This window comes from Vicugna pacos, chromosome 5, assembly GCF_048564905.1.
Source record: "Vicugna pacos chromosome 5, VicPac4, whole genome shotgun sequence".
NCBI lineage: Eukaryota > Metazoa > Chordata > Mammalia > Artiodactyla > Camelidae > Vicugna > Vicugna pacos.
Genome location: NC_132991.1, coordinates 52,179,317 through 52,197,025, shown reverse-complemented (window position 1 = coordinate 52,197,025; position 17,709 = coordinate 52,179,317). Strand labels below are relative to the sequence as shown.

At 38.0% G+C, this 17,709-nt stretch overlaps 2 protein-coding genes across 2 annotated transcripts in view; one reads left to right on the top strand and one right to left on the bottom strand.

Annotated features, from left to right (window-relative positions):
* CERKL (CERK like autophagy regulator) overlaps positions 1-4,851 on the top strand; it is a 122,099-nt gene extending 117,248 nt beyond the window's left edge. Inside the window, exon 14 of the mRNA XM_072961255.1 lies at positions 3,623-4,851. The gene's annotated coding sequence lies outside the window, so the exon portion shown is untranslated. The remainder of the gene's footprint in view (positions 1-3,622) is intronic.
* The window catches only part of ITGA4 (integrin subunit alpha 4), a 74,347-nt gene that overhangs the window by 10,375 nt on the left and 46,263 nt on the right, over positions 1-17,709 (bottom strand). The window contains exons 16-21 of the mRNA XM_006210226.4: positions 14,373-14,522; positions 12,336-12,412; positions 2,556-2,706; positions 2,279-2,374; positions 1,504-1,583; positions 1,022-1,111 (exon numbers count right to left, since the gene is read on the bottom strand). Of these exons, the coding sequence (XP_006210288.2) occupies positions 1,022-1,111; positions 1,504-1,583; positions 2,279-2,374; positions 2,556-2,706; positions 12,336-12,412; positions 14,373-14,522 (644 nt within the window). The remainder of the gene's footprint in view (positions 1-1,021; positions 1,112-1,503; positions 1,584-2,278; positions 2,375-2,555; positions 2,707-12,335; positions 12,413-14,372; positions 14,523-17,709) is intronic.

The following is a 17,709-nucleotide window of genomic DNA, read 5'->3' as shown; positions in this document are numbered from 1 at the left end:
CAAGGAGGCAAGATGAGGTAAGTATTCCAAACCGGGAAACATGCAATCGGCTCCCCACCCCTCGCCCAAGTTTGGAGCAGAGAAAGCTTTATTGCAAGGGCCAAGCTGGTGAACAAAATCCCCCAACTGGCTTTTCTTTGCTCTCCAATACTCTCTCTGGAATGGCTCCCTTTTCTCCTGCTTGTTTTATCTCACAAACTTGTGAGACTCAGTTCCACCAGTTTCAGACACTTATTTTTATATAACTATATGCCATCTTTATGGGTGGTTAAAAATGATTGGGGATGATTTATATTTAGAGCAACAAGAAAAGCTCATCTGTCTACTGGTTCTCCATCTCCTACCTTCTGTTGCTTTGAAAATGTGCTTTTCAACAAAGATGAATGGGCTCAATAATTTCCAGTAGAATCACAAAAGGTGCTCTTAATACTCCTTTAATTTTTTTCTGTCACATCTACTTCCTGGATCAGAGGAGAGTCCCCTCAAACAATTACTAAAATTGGCAGGAATCAGTGAATGCTGGCTCTGGGGCCGAGGGTAAGGAACTCTAATTCTTGGGTATAAAGAGTGGACAAGGGACACCTTGTAGCCTGCTTTCTAGTGTCTCAATTCATTTGTCGCCCACGTAGGCGCGGGTTCTGGAGAATGGTGATTTGGCCAAGCTGACACCTCTCTGAACTTCACGCTTGCCGTGGCCACTGAACATGACTACCAAACTGCTCCCCGTCACTCTGGGGCCCTGGTCTACACAGCTGCCACTGACAGGCTGGGTCACCCGCTAGAGGTTATTCCAGGAAGGAATCACCTTCGGGGCATTCGTTTGAGGAGATCTCAGTGGTGACTAAAGAGTGGGTTAAAATAATGAGCAGCTAAGCACTGGACTACAACACTGGGGTAATTATCAAGAGACAGAAAGTACAGTCTCCCTAAAAATATTTAAATATGGTTTTGACCAATAATTTAAGAATTAATGGAATTTAGAATCAGCTCAGTTTTACAGGAGGCCTCCATATCTACTTACCCGTGAACAGTCAGCAGGACTTCATACTTGAGAGGGATTGTCAAAGTCGCTTCGTTACGCCTCAGGTTGCCTACCTCCCCTTCATTTTCGCTACAGAAGCAAACACGAAACACTGCCTTAGAATCCAAGCCAGCAAAAAATCATCTTCAAAGAGCTAATTACACCCCATGTATATACCGTATATACTTGGGGGCTGGTGTAAAGAACCCTTTTTAAGGAGCGGGGATAAAAGTAGAAGCTATAGCAAGAAATTTTTATGTGAGAGTTGGCAGAAATTGACTCTCATTAGTTTACACAGATAATTGCTTCTATGTTGGCTAGAGGGTGTTTTGGTTTGTTTTAACAGATCACATAAGAGAAGTTTTCTCCTGCAGACAATGGAACACTGCTCCATGGTTTCCCTAAGGTCACCCCCCCGGGCCACCAAAAAAGTCAGGGGTTCATTTCCTTTAGCACAGTTGTTTTTTCATAATGCAATATACCAGGCGGCGTGCACTGTGATGTTGAGATCCTCTTCTGCTCTGCTGAGTGAGCTGGCATCCAGGAGAAAGCTGAAATCTATCTGAAAAACACAGACAGAAGCACCCATTTTAAAAATAATCTAAAGCATGCAAAGACACATATATAAAGTATAAGTTTTTTTATAATTTTAATTTTTCTTTATGTTCTGTGAAGTGCAAATTTGAAATGATGTTCTAAACGAGTAGGCTATGCCTCACTCAGGTAGCTATGGGGAAGCTGGTGGGTTTGTGGCAATTTTAAAGCACCAGCATTTCCACAAGTGATATTCAGAGACAAAGCCTCCTCTGAATGTGAAGACAGGCAAATCTGGACTGACAAAATGGAGATGCTTTAACAACTTGAGTGAGGCCTCTTGCCAGAGACACCTTTTTGTACAGCAGAGGTAACGTGCCCAGCAGACAGGACCACCTGGGGTGAAGCTCGGGGCCGGGGGAGGGGGAAGGGTGACACCGGGGAGCAGAATTCTGACACATTCATGTGCCCGCTTGACATAAACATGTGCCGTTTTTTTTTTTTTAAATAGTGAACACTGCCAAGAATGTAAACACAATCCCAAAGATCTCAAGCCCAGGCAGTTTTGGTTTTATTTCATCACTTAGCTACTTACCCTAAGTAAATAACAACAACAACAACAACAACAACAATAATAATGTAACCACTTATTTGTATGCAGCACAGAGGAAAAACAGGAAGTATTATATATTCATGTTAGTAACAAAAATGTGAAATGCTTACCTTTGATAGATGATCTACATATATATAACCCACCCTGCAGTCAAGTTTTACTATGCCAGAGCTGTCTGTTACTTCACAGTTTATTTGTTTCTCTTCCTAAAGGAAAAATGGAACAACTGGTTTAGTTGGAGGGAACAAGAAACTGGTCACATGTTTAAAGGCTGGTTTGTGAAAAGAAAATCATCCCCAAAGAATTTATTTAATTAAACTCTTTTCTGTTCACTTCTGGGATAAACAAATAGGCATATAAATAAATTGCAGAGTTTTCTATGCCTACCAGATCTAAAATCTTAATGAAGTAGAGACCGGTGGGCAGTCGGATATGCAGAGTTGTCTCATATGCGTCATCTCCAGCATTAAACAAGGACACGTTCAGCATTAACGTCTTCATGCTTCCAACAGCGAGATAGGTTTTGTTTTCATGCGGCCTAAAAATTAAGTAATATTATTTAGTTTTTGTTTGGGAACTAAAAATCCCATCTCTTCATTTACTTACCCCAAACAAAAAATTAATTTGGAAACACAACCATGGGAGATGACCCCATGAAAGTAGATGTAAATCCTTGTTAAAAAGAACTCAATTTCCCATTTTTTCAGATAAATTCACTTAGCCAAGAGAAGTTTGTGGGGTTTTTTTTTTAGTTATGTTACCTAAAGATAAAGAAAAGACCCCAGTCCTTCTTTTACCTGAAAGACAAGATTACAGACGGGAGATGGAGTGCACTGTTGTAGCAAAAGATTTCAAAGGATTTATTTAGGAAAAGATAGGTACACCCCCCTGAGCGGGAGGCGGGCTGACCCAAGGGAGGAAAAGCGGAGGTTTCAGTCTCCCCTTTCTCCTATACTCTTGCTTAGAGGTGGTCTCTTGATTGGTTAATGGCTCTTGCCCCTGGAATGCTCAGTATGTTTGGCCCCTTCTGCACATGTTCTGACCCGTGGTGTACACCGAAAAACTCTTGGGCGGGGGCCGAAACCACAATGCTAATTATAACTCAATGCACATTGGGTCATGTCTGGTTAAGCCCTTTCCACTACTGTGCCGTCATGGCTGTTGAGTTTTAACTGGTTTCTTGCTGGCACTCACTTAGAAGAAGTAAAGTTCCTTTATGCTGGAGGCGGGCCGCCGTAACACAATCTTCCAGACCATCCTCCCTCTCCTCCACCTGTCTGCCTGGTGCCCCCACTTACCTAACTGCCTAACTCTTATAATTAAACTAGTCTGCTTTCTGTTTGACTTTTCTGTTTAACTTCTTGCTTCTATCATTTTAACATATTTGCCTGATTATATCAAAGTATTTTACTAAAAGAAGACTTTTTCTCTTTTTTTTCTTTATCCTTGCATAGATATTGAACTAGCTGCTGCCCAAGCCAAAAAGGGATCTGGGGGAAACGGGGAGGAAAGGAGAATAGAGAGACAATTTCCACCAAAACAGAGAATGCTGGGGCGGAAGTGAGCACGGCATGGAAAAGGACTGCTGTGGCCAGCAAGTGGGTGCTGCTAAAATCTGTTGGACTAGAATTAGTTTCTTAAGGCAGGTTGGTCACCTCTGCTGATAACTAGACCACTTTAAAAACCGAACTGCAGAAAGGCTTCAACATCCTGTGAACTGGGAAGAGAACTGCTGCAGATGCAAACATGTAAGTGACTTCAAGTTCCAGCTCTGGCCCCAGTTCTTCTGGATGAGAGGTCGTTTAGCATTTTAAAGTCAACCCATCTGTAATAATACCTACTATTCAGTGAATATTTGGCTCATGCACATTCTACGAAATCCTGAGCACCCTGGGATTTAAGGGATGTATTCAAGGTACAATTTCTAGAGTCTCAGGGCAAATGCCTGTACAAACAATTCCCTTGGCCACTTAGAGGGTTAAGAGAGCTCAAAGAAAACTTCAGTTACTGAATATTATGATTCTATGAGTTCTCAAAGACAGACTTAGATGTTAAAGAATGTAACATTTAGAAAAATTGGTTCAACCAGAGAAGAATGTGACCCGAAGCAAAATATCTGATGAGGATAATCGTAATAATAAGAAAGGTAAACATTCACCTGGCAATTTAGAGTTTAGAAAGTTTCTTCAATGTTTATATTGTATCATTCTAATCAACATCTGTATCAAAGAACTGTGTTTAAGAAACTGTGTGTAAATGTAAAGCACATAGTAGGCGTTTAATAGTTATTTGTGAATTGATTTAAGATAGTGCTCAAGGATAGAGTTAAAGAACAAGTTTCAAAATTTATGCTTTTAAGCATTACTGAAAGATTAAGAATGGCTGATTTTAACTGAAAGCTCCTGTGTAAGAAATCATTATGTCTACTACTCCCTCATACAAAAATAGCTTAAAAAATTCCCATCTTTGTTGAGCATATAAAGGACAGACTGATGAACAACTGCAAATATTAGAAATGCACGCAAAGAGTTATGAACAAAAGGCTCTGGGAGACCAGGGCAGGGAACTCCTTTCACCCAGGGTTAGCAAAGGCATTTTCTTGCTTTTCTACTATTCCGGTTATTTAGGTTGAAATGAATGAAGATTAACAACAATTTTTTAAATAAAGAAGATCTGAAAATTTCATGATTGAACCTGAGTTAACTTGGATTATAGTCTTAAATGATTTCTCAGTCCTCCTCCAATTTTCACGCTGCCAGCCATGGGGGGAAGAGGGTGGGAGGTGTCACTTTCCCAAAAGTAAACTTGATAATGTCATATGCCTGCTTAATGTCCTCTAGTAGCTTCAAGATAGAGTTCTGATTAGCATGGCAGATGCAGCCTGAGAGACAGTTCCTGCCTCACTTTCCACTGCATTCATTCCAACTCATTCCTTTGCCTTAGCCATGCTTACCTAAAGACAGGGGTCCAAACACTGTGTTTTGTGCCTTACTTTAAGCTATCCCTCTGCCTTCCACATCTTTCCTATTCATGCATGTGGTTAACTTGTACTTGTTTTTCAAGACCCAGCTTATGTGCCAGTGTCAAGACTTCTTAGAAGTTCTCCCAGCTGACTCTCACTGCTAACCCCCTTCACCCAGCATTGTGCACCCCTAACAAAAGTGGCTTCTCTCTCTCCCACTGCCCTGCACGCTGGGCACCCCTGCAATGCAATATGTTCACACTGTCTGTTTTTTTTCACCACTAGAATAAGTTCTCCTGGAGAGAAAATGCCTAGTGGTCACAATTATCATTGTCTTCCCAGAGGCTAGCAACCTAATTAGTGTTCAAAATATATGTGTGGTATGTGAGTGTATCAAACATTGAAAAGGGTTGGGTAACACTAACAAAAAAAAAAGTTGAAAAACTGAGGAAATTACTGGATAAGTAACTTTTAAAGGTTTATGAACTCATTATGATGCTATGAAATTACAGCCATGCTTATCTGTTCTGTGATGGTATACCAGTTCCAAACGTTTCATTAAGATAAATTAAACATCCACTACTACCCGTCCTGTGACCTGCACTCCACCCACAACCTGATGTTTTGGTGGCCATCCAACTATTGAGCTGACCAATAAATTAACAGCAACATTGTTAATGAAAAGAGTAACAATTATGAACCTCAAATTATTAATTATAATTTTAATTATAACTTAAATTGTAATTTAATTATAAAAATTACTATGAGCACACAAAATGATAATTTTGGACACTTCACCCCACTTTTATACCTCTAATAACATAGATCTAAGAAACTGGACATTTCACTTAATGCCTAAAAGTTCTTTCATTCTTATCCTAATTTTTTTCCACTTGAAACTTACTTATCAACCTAGAATGTCCATTTAGAAAAATGCAGCGAATTTTTATAAACTGAATACATGCATTAAACCAGCACCGAGATCAAGAAAAACGTAAAATGTATTGCCAGCACCAAAGAAATACCCTGTGCCCCCTTCCAGTTATTGCCCCCACCTGATATCTTACATTTACTGGTATAGACTGGCTTTGCCCAGTTTTATACTTCATACAAATGGAATCACTGAATATGCAGTCTTTGAGTATCTGACATTCTTTACTCAAAATTTTGTAAGATTAATCTATATTGCTGCATGGAGTTGTAAATTATTCATTCTCACTGGTGTATATATTCAATTTTGCAAATATACCACATTCTACTTATCCTTTCAACTACCATTGGGAATTTTAGCAATTCCAGTGGGAGCTTTTTAGTGTTTCAGTAAACATATATATATGTAATTCTGTTGTGTCAGTCTGTCTATCCTTCTATGAGCAGAACTTATGGTTTGTTATCCCAGGATTAATTCCTGAAAAATCTCTAAATCTGGCAACCAGCTAAAAATCTTACTAACAAATTATATTTAAAAAATAAAGTGTACTGTAAGGAACTCTATTTAAATAATGCAAACTAAAAAAAGTCCTACAGGATTGTCATTTAAAAAGTAAGCATACCATAGAGTAGGGGTTCAAAAACTTCTGCCTGAAGGCCAAATTTGGACCACTGCCTGCTCCTGTAAATAAAGGTTTATTGGAACACAGCCATGCTCATTCGTCTGTGGCCACTTCTGCACTGTGACAGCAGAGTTGAGCAGTTGAGACAGATTTCTGTCCCACAAAGCCTAAAATATTTACTATCTGTCCCTTCATGTAAAAAGTTTGTTGGCTCTGCCTCTGAGCAATCTGACTGAGGAATCTAATTAGTTTCAAAATAAGCACGCAACATAATATTACTGTGGGTAAAATCTGTATTATTCTGACAGTAACAGAAGCTTCATTATTCAGACGGCATAGGATGAGAGGAGTACTCAAGACATTGAGGAGAAAGGAATGAAGACCATATCCCTGTGTAGCATTTCTAGCTTCTGATCCCTGCGTTTGAGAAGGTGGATATTTCTGGAAGATGGAGGATCGTTAACAAGGCAGTAACTGTTCTAAACCATGGCTGTCATTTCAGGCTGGAAGACTCTGACTCAGTGATGGTGTGCTATCTCTCCCAACATTTCAGGGAATGGCTGTGATTTACTCATTCTTGCATTGTAAACCTTTGTGTTACGTAAGGGCGCATCTGCTTGGTGGCACCGTGTTAAACGGCAGAGGGGAAGCGTGCTGGAACACAACGGCCCTACACTCCCCCTACTTTTCTATAATCACGTTACAACTAAAGGAACCAGAGTGGTTCCGAGAGTAAACTTCAGTTTGACATTAAAGTTTAATTAAGACTTGTAGAAGAGCTGCCTAGAAATAGACATTTATAAAATATTCTGGCTTGTAACCAAAGCATTAGTCACTGAACACCTTTGGGAAAGAAGTTGGCACTTAGACAAGCAACAGAAGGTGAAAGCACTGCATAAACAGCTAGGTTCCAAGACAACAGCAAATTAAAGAGAAGCACAATGTTCACATTTCAGCAGCGAGGCTCCTGGTCTATTTTCCATTTTTAAGCTATTTTGCCATATTACCATAATTACAATTCTATTCTTCTCTTTGAATATATATATATACACATATATATATACACACACACACATCTTACTGTATGTGGATTCATTAATGAGGTGCCATCAGACAGATACCCACCAGCTTTGCATGTGAGACATAATAAAGGACCAGGTGCACATCTGGAAGTGCGACAAGGCTGAACCAGAGCTTTCCCCAGGAATCGCAGCTCATTCTTCATTAAAACATGCATAATGCAGGCTTGAAATTTACAAAGCAGCCTAGAATCCAAGTAATTTAGACAAATCGAGGTACTGTGTACATACAGAATCATAACTTAATAAGTGAAAGAGGAAAAATAGAAAAATTGATGCATTTCAGCACCAGGCTCTACGTTTTTCCTGACTGTATGACATTGTTTTGTTTTCGTGAGAAGTGCTCCCCAAGCCTTAGTATAATGAATGCTCTTTGCCTCGACAAGATGAATGACTGCTTCATACAGAACATGTTTTTAATCAAGATGCTAGAATAAAATATAACAGAAACTGATATGTACCCATGTCAAGATACACGAGTCATTTACCTGACCAAAAGCTAGCCTGCAGCAAGTGGCCTACAGGCCTGAGCAAAATTCTGTCCTCTTTTTTCTTTACTATTGACCTCAGGAAAAAAAATATTGGAAAATTCTCATCAACAGGAATATATCAGCCACCTGACATTTAAGGAGATTTTACTGAATAAAGACAAACTCATTGAGACCCTAAGGAGGACAGCAAAAGAACATGGATTAGAAGATTAAACTAGTCATTAGACTGTTCAGTGTATAAAGCATCGAATTCATCTTCCCAAAAGTCTATTGACATCAGTGGGGCATATATTCTTACTATTTGCATTTTAAAAATAGTTTTTTTAGACTCACTCTTTTGGGGGTAACAGCACAGTGGTAGATGTTACACACTGCTCGCCGCCTACTCAACAATGATTTCCCTTCTTAGCTGTCCGCAGAACCCTGCACTGTTCAGGCTATAGGTGGTACTACCTTGATACTGCTGAAGCAAAGCCCCTAGTTCAGCTTCAGGGAATGAATTATGATTGACCTACTATAATCAGGATGACTCCACCCTCCTTCAGCCAGGATCGATTCCAGAGGGGAACACACAACACCGGTCTAGTTAATCAGAATAAGAAGGCTGCTCAGGCACTTCCTTTCCTGGAAAGACAGCCTCAAGAGGACACGGAATTTTGCCTTGCCCCTTTCTGTTTATTGGGATCCTTGGTGCCACAACAGCCATGTGATGGCCATGAGGGAAAAGCCAAGAGAACGGGAAAGATAACCATGAACCATCAATGTCCAGATTTTGGTAGCTTCTCAGTAAACCTGCAGCTATCTCCTCCAGACTGCTTACTATGCAAAGTAACTAAATGCCTTTATTTTTTAAGTTACCATCAGGTACTCTGGTACTTGTAGTTAAAAGCATTCCTAGCTGATACGAGAGCACTTTTGTTCAGGAAAAGCCTCCGTCACTTACACCCCGGAAGCATGACGGAGGCACGGAGGGGAGGAGTGTCACTGAGATCAGTCATCTGTATGAGAGAGTCGATTTTAAGGTGCCCATGTGATGGCTAATGCCTGCTATTCTATCTATGATTTTGATAAAAGTCCTATTCGTTAATCTTCGTCTTGCAGTGTAAGCCCATCTGAACGTGGTTTACTGCCCTGAGGATTTACAGACTCAGGAGGCAGCCTCGACTTAGTGAGGACACGAGGCCGAGCGCATCAGCACAGTTTAGCTTGCTGCCGGCAGTCCTGTTTGCCGTCATCAGAAACTCATATTCTGTACTGAGTATATACACTTCCCTAAAGCAGGTCCGTAGCTCTGAGGCACAGAAATACTGTTAGTGCCAATGGAGTTCGAGCTGGGAGAAGGCATGGGACATGCGGTCATAATGCGCCTACCCTGACTGATTAGGGGGAGAGGATGCCTAGGTGGGAAAGGTGCATTTCTGTCTGATATTGAGTATAATTTATTAAAAGGCCAAGCAGTTTGTCAGAATCCTTCACCGCAAGCCTAAAAATTAATTAGAAGAGTTTTCATTTGAAACTTCTTCAGGTTAGTTATTTACCTAACAGAAGCAGCCTGTCGCTTTCCTAACTGATGCAAAAGATGTGGGCTTACACTTCACCCTGGCATTCAGGCCGCTTCAGACCTCACACAACCGAAGACTACCGACTGTCTCGGGATACAAAGAAACAGTAAGCTCTGGATAAATAACCAAGACATGTGCAGAGAATGTTTAGAACTCATTGGCAGTATTTCATTTTATGACCAAAATAAAACATTTTTTTATCACGGCCTATAAATACGTCAACCACGTTACCAAAGAGAACAATTGTTATCGAATCTTCACGCGTCCCCGACTTGGTGCCGCGCACCTGGCCTGCACCACTGCACCTGATTTTTAAGACAAACTTACACAGGAGGTGCTATTTTACCTTCTTATCAATGAAGAAGGAAGTTTACAGAGGTTGAAAGGCTTCTCCAAAAAGGTCATTCAGGTAGTAAATGGTAGATAAACTTGAACCAGTTTGTTTGACTTCAAATCAAAATCACAACATTGGTTGCCAGATTTTAGTTTGAGAACAGCCACTTATAGCCCTATTAGTAACACACGTTTTGGGCCTGGTCCTTATAGATTCTGATTTGGATGGTCAGAGGCCTAGGAACCTGCCTTTCTATCAAGCTTTCCAGGTGATTCCTGTGAAGGGGACTCAAGGACCACACTTGGACACATACTGCCTGCCCTTCCACTGGCTGCCACTTAAAATCATAAAGAACTTGAGATTCAGACTATCAGAAACATTATCTTCAAATTAAAAATGCAAAGTAGATCATACAATCTCTTATTGTGAGAAATACGTCGTGAAGAAAAACTAGTAAGTCAATTAAGCTAATGATTTTGTATCTTAATTCAGTAAGATGTACTTTCGTTCTTCAGGAAACAAGCATTTTCAGTAATATTTTCTGAGCCCAAATCAGTGACCTTCCCAACACAACTGCGAAGGAGGGGCCACAGAAATAAAGGGAGAATGGGAGTAGGTGGCATCATGGAAGTTAAAGCAAAGGATGCTCAAAAAAGGAAGTGAACAGCCACCAAATGCTTAAGACAAGAGTCCGAGTAAGGTCTGAAGAGTGTCCTCTACATTTAAGCAGACTTCTCTCTTCAATTTATTCTTTCCCAGGCCTTTGATCCTCACACTTGTTTATATTTTCCCACGATTAAATAAATAATACTTGATAAATACATACAAATTCACTTGAACCTACTTGTTCCTGGTATATCCCCCTTCCCGTAATCATGAACTGTGTCATTTAGCTATGACCGCACTGAAATCTCTGTTAAAATTTGCCAGTGACATCCTATTTCCCCCCACCAGTCACATTTTAAACGCCAACTTCCATGGCCTTTCCTTAGTCACTATGCTGTCTGATCTCTATAAAATTACAATACAAAGTCCCGCTTTTTATAGTCTCCATTGGCTACTTCACCATGGACTTGGTTCTCCTCTGAGTTCTATGAAGATACATTTTCAGTCTCCAAGGGTGACACCCTACTCTTTTTAAGCTCTTTAAATAAAATTTAACCCTTTCCTACCAGATTTGATCCTTAGTTCTTTTCTCTGTCAAATTCACGTTTCCACCCCCAGGCATTCTTCTAAGTCACTGATGTCAAGAGGACCCCCAAATAGAAAGAATCCTGAAGTAGATTTTCCAGTGGAGAGCTACATACAGAAATCTCACCAAATTCAACACACTACAATTCAAACCTGCTCCTTTATATCCTGACCTCCCCAGAACAGTCTCCCATTTTCCTGCCCTGCCACTAGTGCCTCCTCCTCTGCCTCCTTCACCTTCCACATACAACCAGCTCTTAGCCTGAAGTGTGGGTTCTCTCTCTCCGGTCCTCATTTGCACATCTTCCCTCTGACATGCCGAACAATTTCTAATCAGGGGATCTAGACATGATACAAAACTACAGTGGTTTATTTCTCATCATAAAGTAACAACAGCCATCAACATTTATCTGGTTTTCACTGTGTGAACTGTTCTAAGCACGTTACATGTATTTTCTTTCTCCTGTTTCCTGTCTATGGATTTATAAGAACAAGATGGTTTATTCCTTTTCAAATGTGTCATATTTTTATTTAGGGATTTCTTTGTTTTGTCCATCAGTCTGAATTATGTAACCAGTTTTTGGACAATAAAATACTAAGAATTATATGGTAAAGGTTAGCTCATTTTGCCACCAAAACTCTATTAAACAGGCACTTAACAAATGTCTAAACTGTAACTACAATTACAATAACAATAACCCAAAGCATAGTTAAATCCTGAAATATCTTCCGAGTTAACAATAAAAGATCAAAATATGCTTGAAAAAACTATGGTGCTCACATACTCTCATTCTTTCAAAAAATGATCATCTTTGGGTGTGTAATTATGTGAATGATGTATAGATTACTCAATCTCTTTCAGCAGAATGCTGTTCTTTGCCAGGTCTGCAAATGCTAACTCCAAAGGACTAGTTATTAGTCCCTTTCTCTTTAGAACCCACGTGCACACACCAGTTACCCATCTTGATTAAGAACAGAGATTAAACTACACTTACTTCAAAAATCCAATTTTTGCAGAGACCTGTAAATCAGCAGAACAATTTTCATGGGCACAAAATCTTGCAAAGTTTATCTGGAAATCAAATATGACAGTATTGTTTATTTCAGTTCAATCAGTAGGTGTATTTCTGTTTTTTAAAGAATATAACAGCTACGATACATGAGAAAAATAAAATTAATATATCAAACTGATAATTATTTCATTCCTTTTGAAGAGGACTCATCAGTAGATTCAAATGACAAACAATTCCAGGGCTAAAAAAAACCAAGTTTCTCCAACGAGTACATTGAAAGCCTAAGTTTGTTAAGTGAAAAAACTTTTTTTTCTCTCATAATAGTTGTGTAACAAAAGTTTAATCCAACTATGGTAGTATCCAATGTAGTGTTTAAACCCTGTGCTGCTAAGAGTTTCTTCGTTGAGTTTCTCTCAATTTGCTGCAGTCTGAGCCCACTTAACATGCGTAAGCATGACACTGAATTTTCAGATGGTAGAACAGTGATTTTATTTTTGCTGAAAATAATAAAATACAAAAATGTAGAAATTTCACTTTAAGGAGACGGTGGACAAAATTACATGACAGTCTATCAAGAGGTTCCAGAATTTACTGAATTCTGACCATTTTAATAGGATCCAGAGATACTACAAGGTAGATAGGAAGCCCTGAGGTGTAATAAGCTGGACAAAGAGAAAAACGGGGAGAGATTCAAAGAGAGGAAGCTGAGAGGAACAGGTGAAAGAGGGAGAGATGTGGGAAAGAAATCTAGAAAGTCAGAAAAGGAGCCAGGCTCCTAAAACTGGGAGTGGGGAGAGTGCTGTCCAACGGCACATCAGACCAGAGACCGTCCACACCTGGGGCGAGCACAGGGAACGTGCAGGTCATTCTCTAGCGGATTAAGGACACAGCTCTTCCTACTATTCTTATTTGTAAAGTAGGTTATTCGATGAGTCAAAATGTAGATTATTCTCATATAACTCAAATTGCTGAGGTTTTGACCTGTGTGCTTAAAATACTGAGACGTTCATTAGTGAAGACACTTAAAAGTAGTTGACGCTGAAAACTGAAGTTCAACAGAAGAGTAAAAAAACCCGACTTCCATTAGTACTTTCACACAAGGGTACAGAGGGTATTTGTTCTTAAGTTATTATCTTCATTTGATCTAGTACCATAGACCAGACAGCGGTGATTGTAAGCTCAAATATCTTAAAGCGACTTGGGCAATTTTGTCTGGACAGGATATGAAGTAGACCTTGAAATGTCCCTTTCATCTTTTGCAGTCTGTGTGCCATTAGTGAATGGTTTAATGAATGCTTTTACCATGCCCCCAAACATCCTGTTGGCTGTCTTTGTGTTGCTGGACAGTGAAAGTCTGAACAACTGGACTCCCAGAAATAAACACACCATCAGTGAAACTGACACATTTGGGGATAAATTTTAAAAAGCAGTTCACTGGTTAGAATGCAGGATCTGTCTCAAAATCCAACTGGATCCTGGGATGTGGCTGAATAGCATACAGCTAAGTTTAAAAAGAAATTGTTGTGTAACATAAATACACATGCTTATAAATGAGTAAAATCTGACTAACAGGACATGAGTATATCTGTGGGTAGGGTGAGTGAGAGGGAGACAAAATGAGAAAGAGACAGAAAATGAGAAAGAAAAATAAGCTGCACACACATGGTGACAGCGAATAACTAACTCATGAATGCAACTCACTTCCATTATGAAAGCTCTCTAGAAATGTATTTTCTTCACTGGCGAGGCATGGAGGAGAGAAAATTAACATTTTATGTATATGGGAAAACACTGCTATGACTAAATGCATATTTAAAAGTATTCAGCTCAATATCCCACAGAGAATATAAAAAACAAAGAAAAATGGAAAACAAGACATATAAATCTTCTTTTAAAACAAATTCATAAAAATTTAAAAGGATTCAGAGAGTTCATTTCCCCAGAACTATGCAATATTTTTTTAAAAAATTCTTTAGTTATATGTCACATAATTTTTCAAATAAAGTAAAATATTCCTACTGTTTTTTCAATCATGTCCTTTTCTTTCTTCTGCTGAAGAATTGGCTGAAGTGGTGGGAATTCCTCTGTACTTTGTTTACTGAGAACACGATGCCCCAGGTGGTAAGCAGCTTCAATCTGAATTGGGGTGAGGATGTCCCGCACGTCTTTCTAAGGAAATTTAAAACCGTATGAATTAATAACCAAAAAAAGCATGTAAATAAAATACATATATATAAATCCGCTCCTTTCCTACATAAGGCCAAACACAACATATGGAAGTCAAAGAAAACCCTTACCTTTTAATCCAAATTGTTAAAAAATTGAACTGTATATTTTTGCAGAATACAAAAGTATTCATGTTCATTAGAAAAAAACAAAAAATGTATTAAAAATGAAAAACTATAACCATCCAATAATAGTTATAAAAGTCTACATTTGGGCATATTTTCTGTTGTTATTTTCTATGCATACTCTTCATAACTTGACATTCTAACATAAGTGTTTTCCGTTATAACTTTGTAAGTCATTTCGAAGTGCTAATCATTTTATCCTATTTAACATTTCCCTGTAGTACTTGCAGAAATCCGACAGCTCTCTCAATTTATTCAAGTTCTCTTTTTATATTTCTCAGTAACATTTTGATTTGATTTGATTCGTTTCATGTTTATTATGAAACATATCTTTTTTTTGCTTTTCATTATGGACCTTTCACAGTTATATTTTCTAACAGGTTATGAATCGCATATAAGAAAATTATTTGTTTTGTATGCTTAATCTTTTATCCTACTGAATTTTTACTGAATTTTCTTATAGTTCTTACAGTTTTTCTATGTTTATTGTGCTTTTACACTTTACAAAGAATTCTTGGATTTATTTATCAATTACACAGAATTATAACCTATCTGGATTCCATTCTGCTCTGTGTGACATTCTTTTAAGTTTAATATCTTATTAATTTTTACCCAGCATTTATCAATCTTAATCCTATTTATATGTAATCAAAAAGTCTTTGAGTGATGAGATTTCTAAAATTTATTGTCCTCTGCCCCAAAAGAAACAATCCTTGAGTTTATTACACTGATTGTCAAGTCATATATTTTCATCTTTATTTCTACATGCAGGCATAACGTCTCTTTTAAAAACATTTTCCCATGAACTTAAAATTTATTTCACCATTTCATTTGATTATTCAACAGCATCTCATTAAAAGGGAATATACTATGTTACTATTATAATTATTTTCTAAGACACATATGTTCAAACAGTAAAACAACTGACAAAAAAGTAACTTTGAGAGAGTTTGCCATTCAGTTGAAGAAGCACTACACTAAATAAAGGTTTCCAGAATCCCAAGTCTCTGTAAAAAAGTATGGAAGTAAGGTAAGACAAAAAACATAACATCTCTTAAAAAGCACTTTTCCTAACCCTGACTAGACAGGAAGGAGATTTTCAAAGTATACTGAACAAAACAGACTCATTTTTCTCCTTATCTAAGAGGGCAGCAAATAAGATTTTACTATAAAGTAATCCATGAGGATTTATAACAGAATTCAGTTGACAATTTAAATTGCATGACATGTTGATGGCAAATCTATAAAACAAGTACCTTAAGCACAAAAGCACTTAAAAGTAGAAATAATCTCAGGATTTGAGAGGGCACTTCTCAGTCAGCAGATACAGTCCACCTACACAGGAACTATGCAGTTTTTCTTTTTCTCGGTATTAGAATTGTTACTACACTGAGAAGATATTTGAAGAATCGGTCACGCACTTTGTCTTCCATACTAACAATTTAAATGTAAAGCTTGGTTTGAATCGACTTCATATGCCCATTTCAATCTACAGTTCTTCTCATCTTAAAAAACAGATTTAGCAAAGTGCCTCTTGACCACTAAAGAAAGAAACTCAAGGGTTTTCATTGGGACTAGACATATTAATTTTAACCATAATTGAGTTTTATATTTATGAGGTTTATATTTATGCTTGGCAAATTCCTGAGTAGATCCATGACATTGTAATTGACAGACTTCTTAGTGAATAATGTCATTGGGTTTCTATTTCTCTTAGACATTTCAGAATTGGAATATGGCCTAAACATTTCTGCCTAAAAGCAGATTTCCCAAGCTCATAAATTAATAATCACTAATGAATAGAAGAAAAAAATGCCGATCACACAGATTACTGCTATGCTACTTACATCCATAGTAACTTCTGATGAAAATTAAAGAAGTAAGTTAATAAAGATGACATACCACATAAAAGACTACACCTATTCTGTCTCTTTATGTAATTATTTTAAAAAAGGATGTAATTTTTTCTTCCCATCATTTACAATATTATTAATGTACATGTATAATGATTAAAAGCAAGTGGTCTGAAGGCAAAGTACTGGAGTTCAAATGTCAGGTCCATCACCTGTTATCTGGGTAACCTTTGGGAAATTACTTACTCTGTCTATGGACCAATTATCTCATCTGAAAATGGTAATAATAGTAAAGATGATGATGATGACATCTACATCTTATTATTATGAGGAATTAATGGCATAATGTATGTAAAATGGTTAGCACAATGCCTGGTAAGTGTTATGGTCTTTAGATGTTAAATATTATAATTGCTATGTGTATAGTATTTCAAAATGTAGCTATATAAGCCAACCAAGGAATTACAGAATTTCAGTTTCTTATAAGTTCTGGTGACTATCTGGAAGGAGTAAAACAAAGGAAAATTAGATTATTGCCAACCAATGGAGACTAAACAGAAAGTGAGCTCCATTTTCTGCTAATACAAGTGTTAGACTTGTATTAATTAAGTGGTACCTGGAAGATGGGGAGCATGAGTCAGAGTATTCAAGATCTCTCATGGCTTTTCCATCCTCACACATGGAGATGTTTTTATTAGATTACTTGATAAGTGATCATCTCAACCCGAAACCTTGACCATATAGGAATGCTGCAAATCAGGGCCCAAATCCCAAGTTATCAACTTGTGAAAACGGAACAGCTTGAAGCCCTGAGTATTACAATAGCAAATTTGATTAAATTATTCCCTAGGTGTAGGAGCTAGACAGCTACTGATTGTCCCTCCACATGTCCACTGTTTTAATTCTTCTCAACAAGCTTGCTTTGACCAAATCACATGTTATCTAATTCAAACTAATTTTCCACAAGGTCTTCTCTACATCTGGTGTATATTACTTTCATTATCCTAATTAGCTATTAATTACGCTTTTCTCACAATGTATAAAATGTACGTGCACTCTTGCAAAAACTGAATTTGACAGACATTCGCACTTATTTAACTTTAACAGCTCCACCTAAGGACAAAAGCTATGATGTCAAAACTGTCTTGAAGT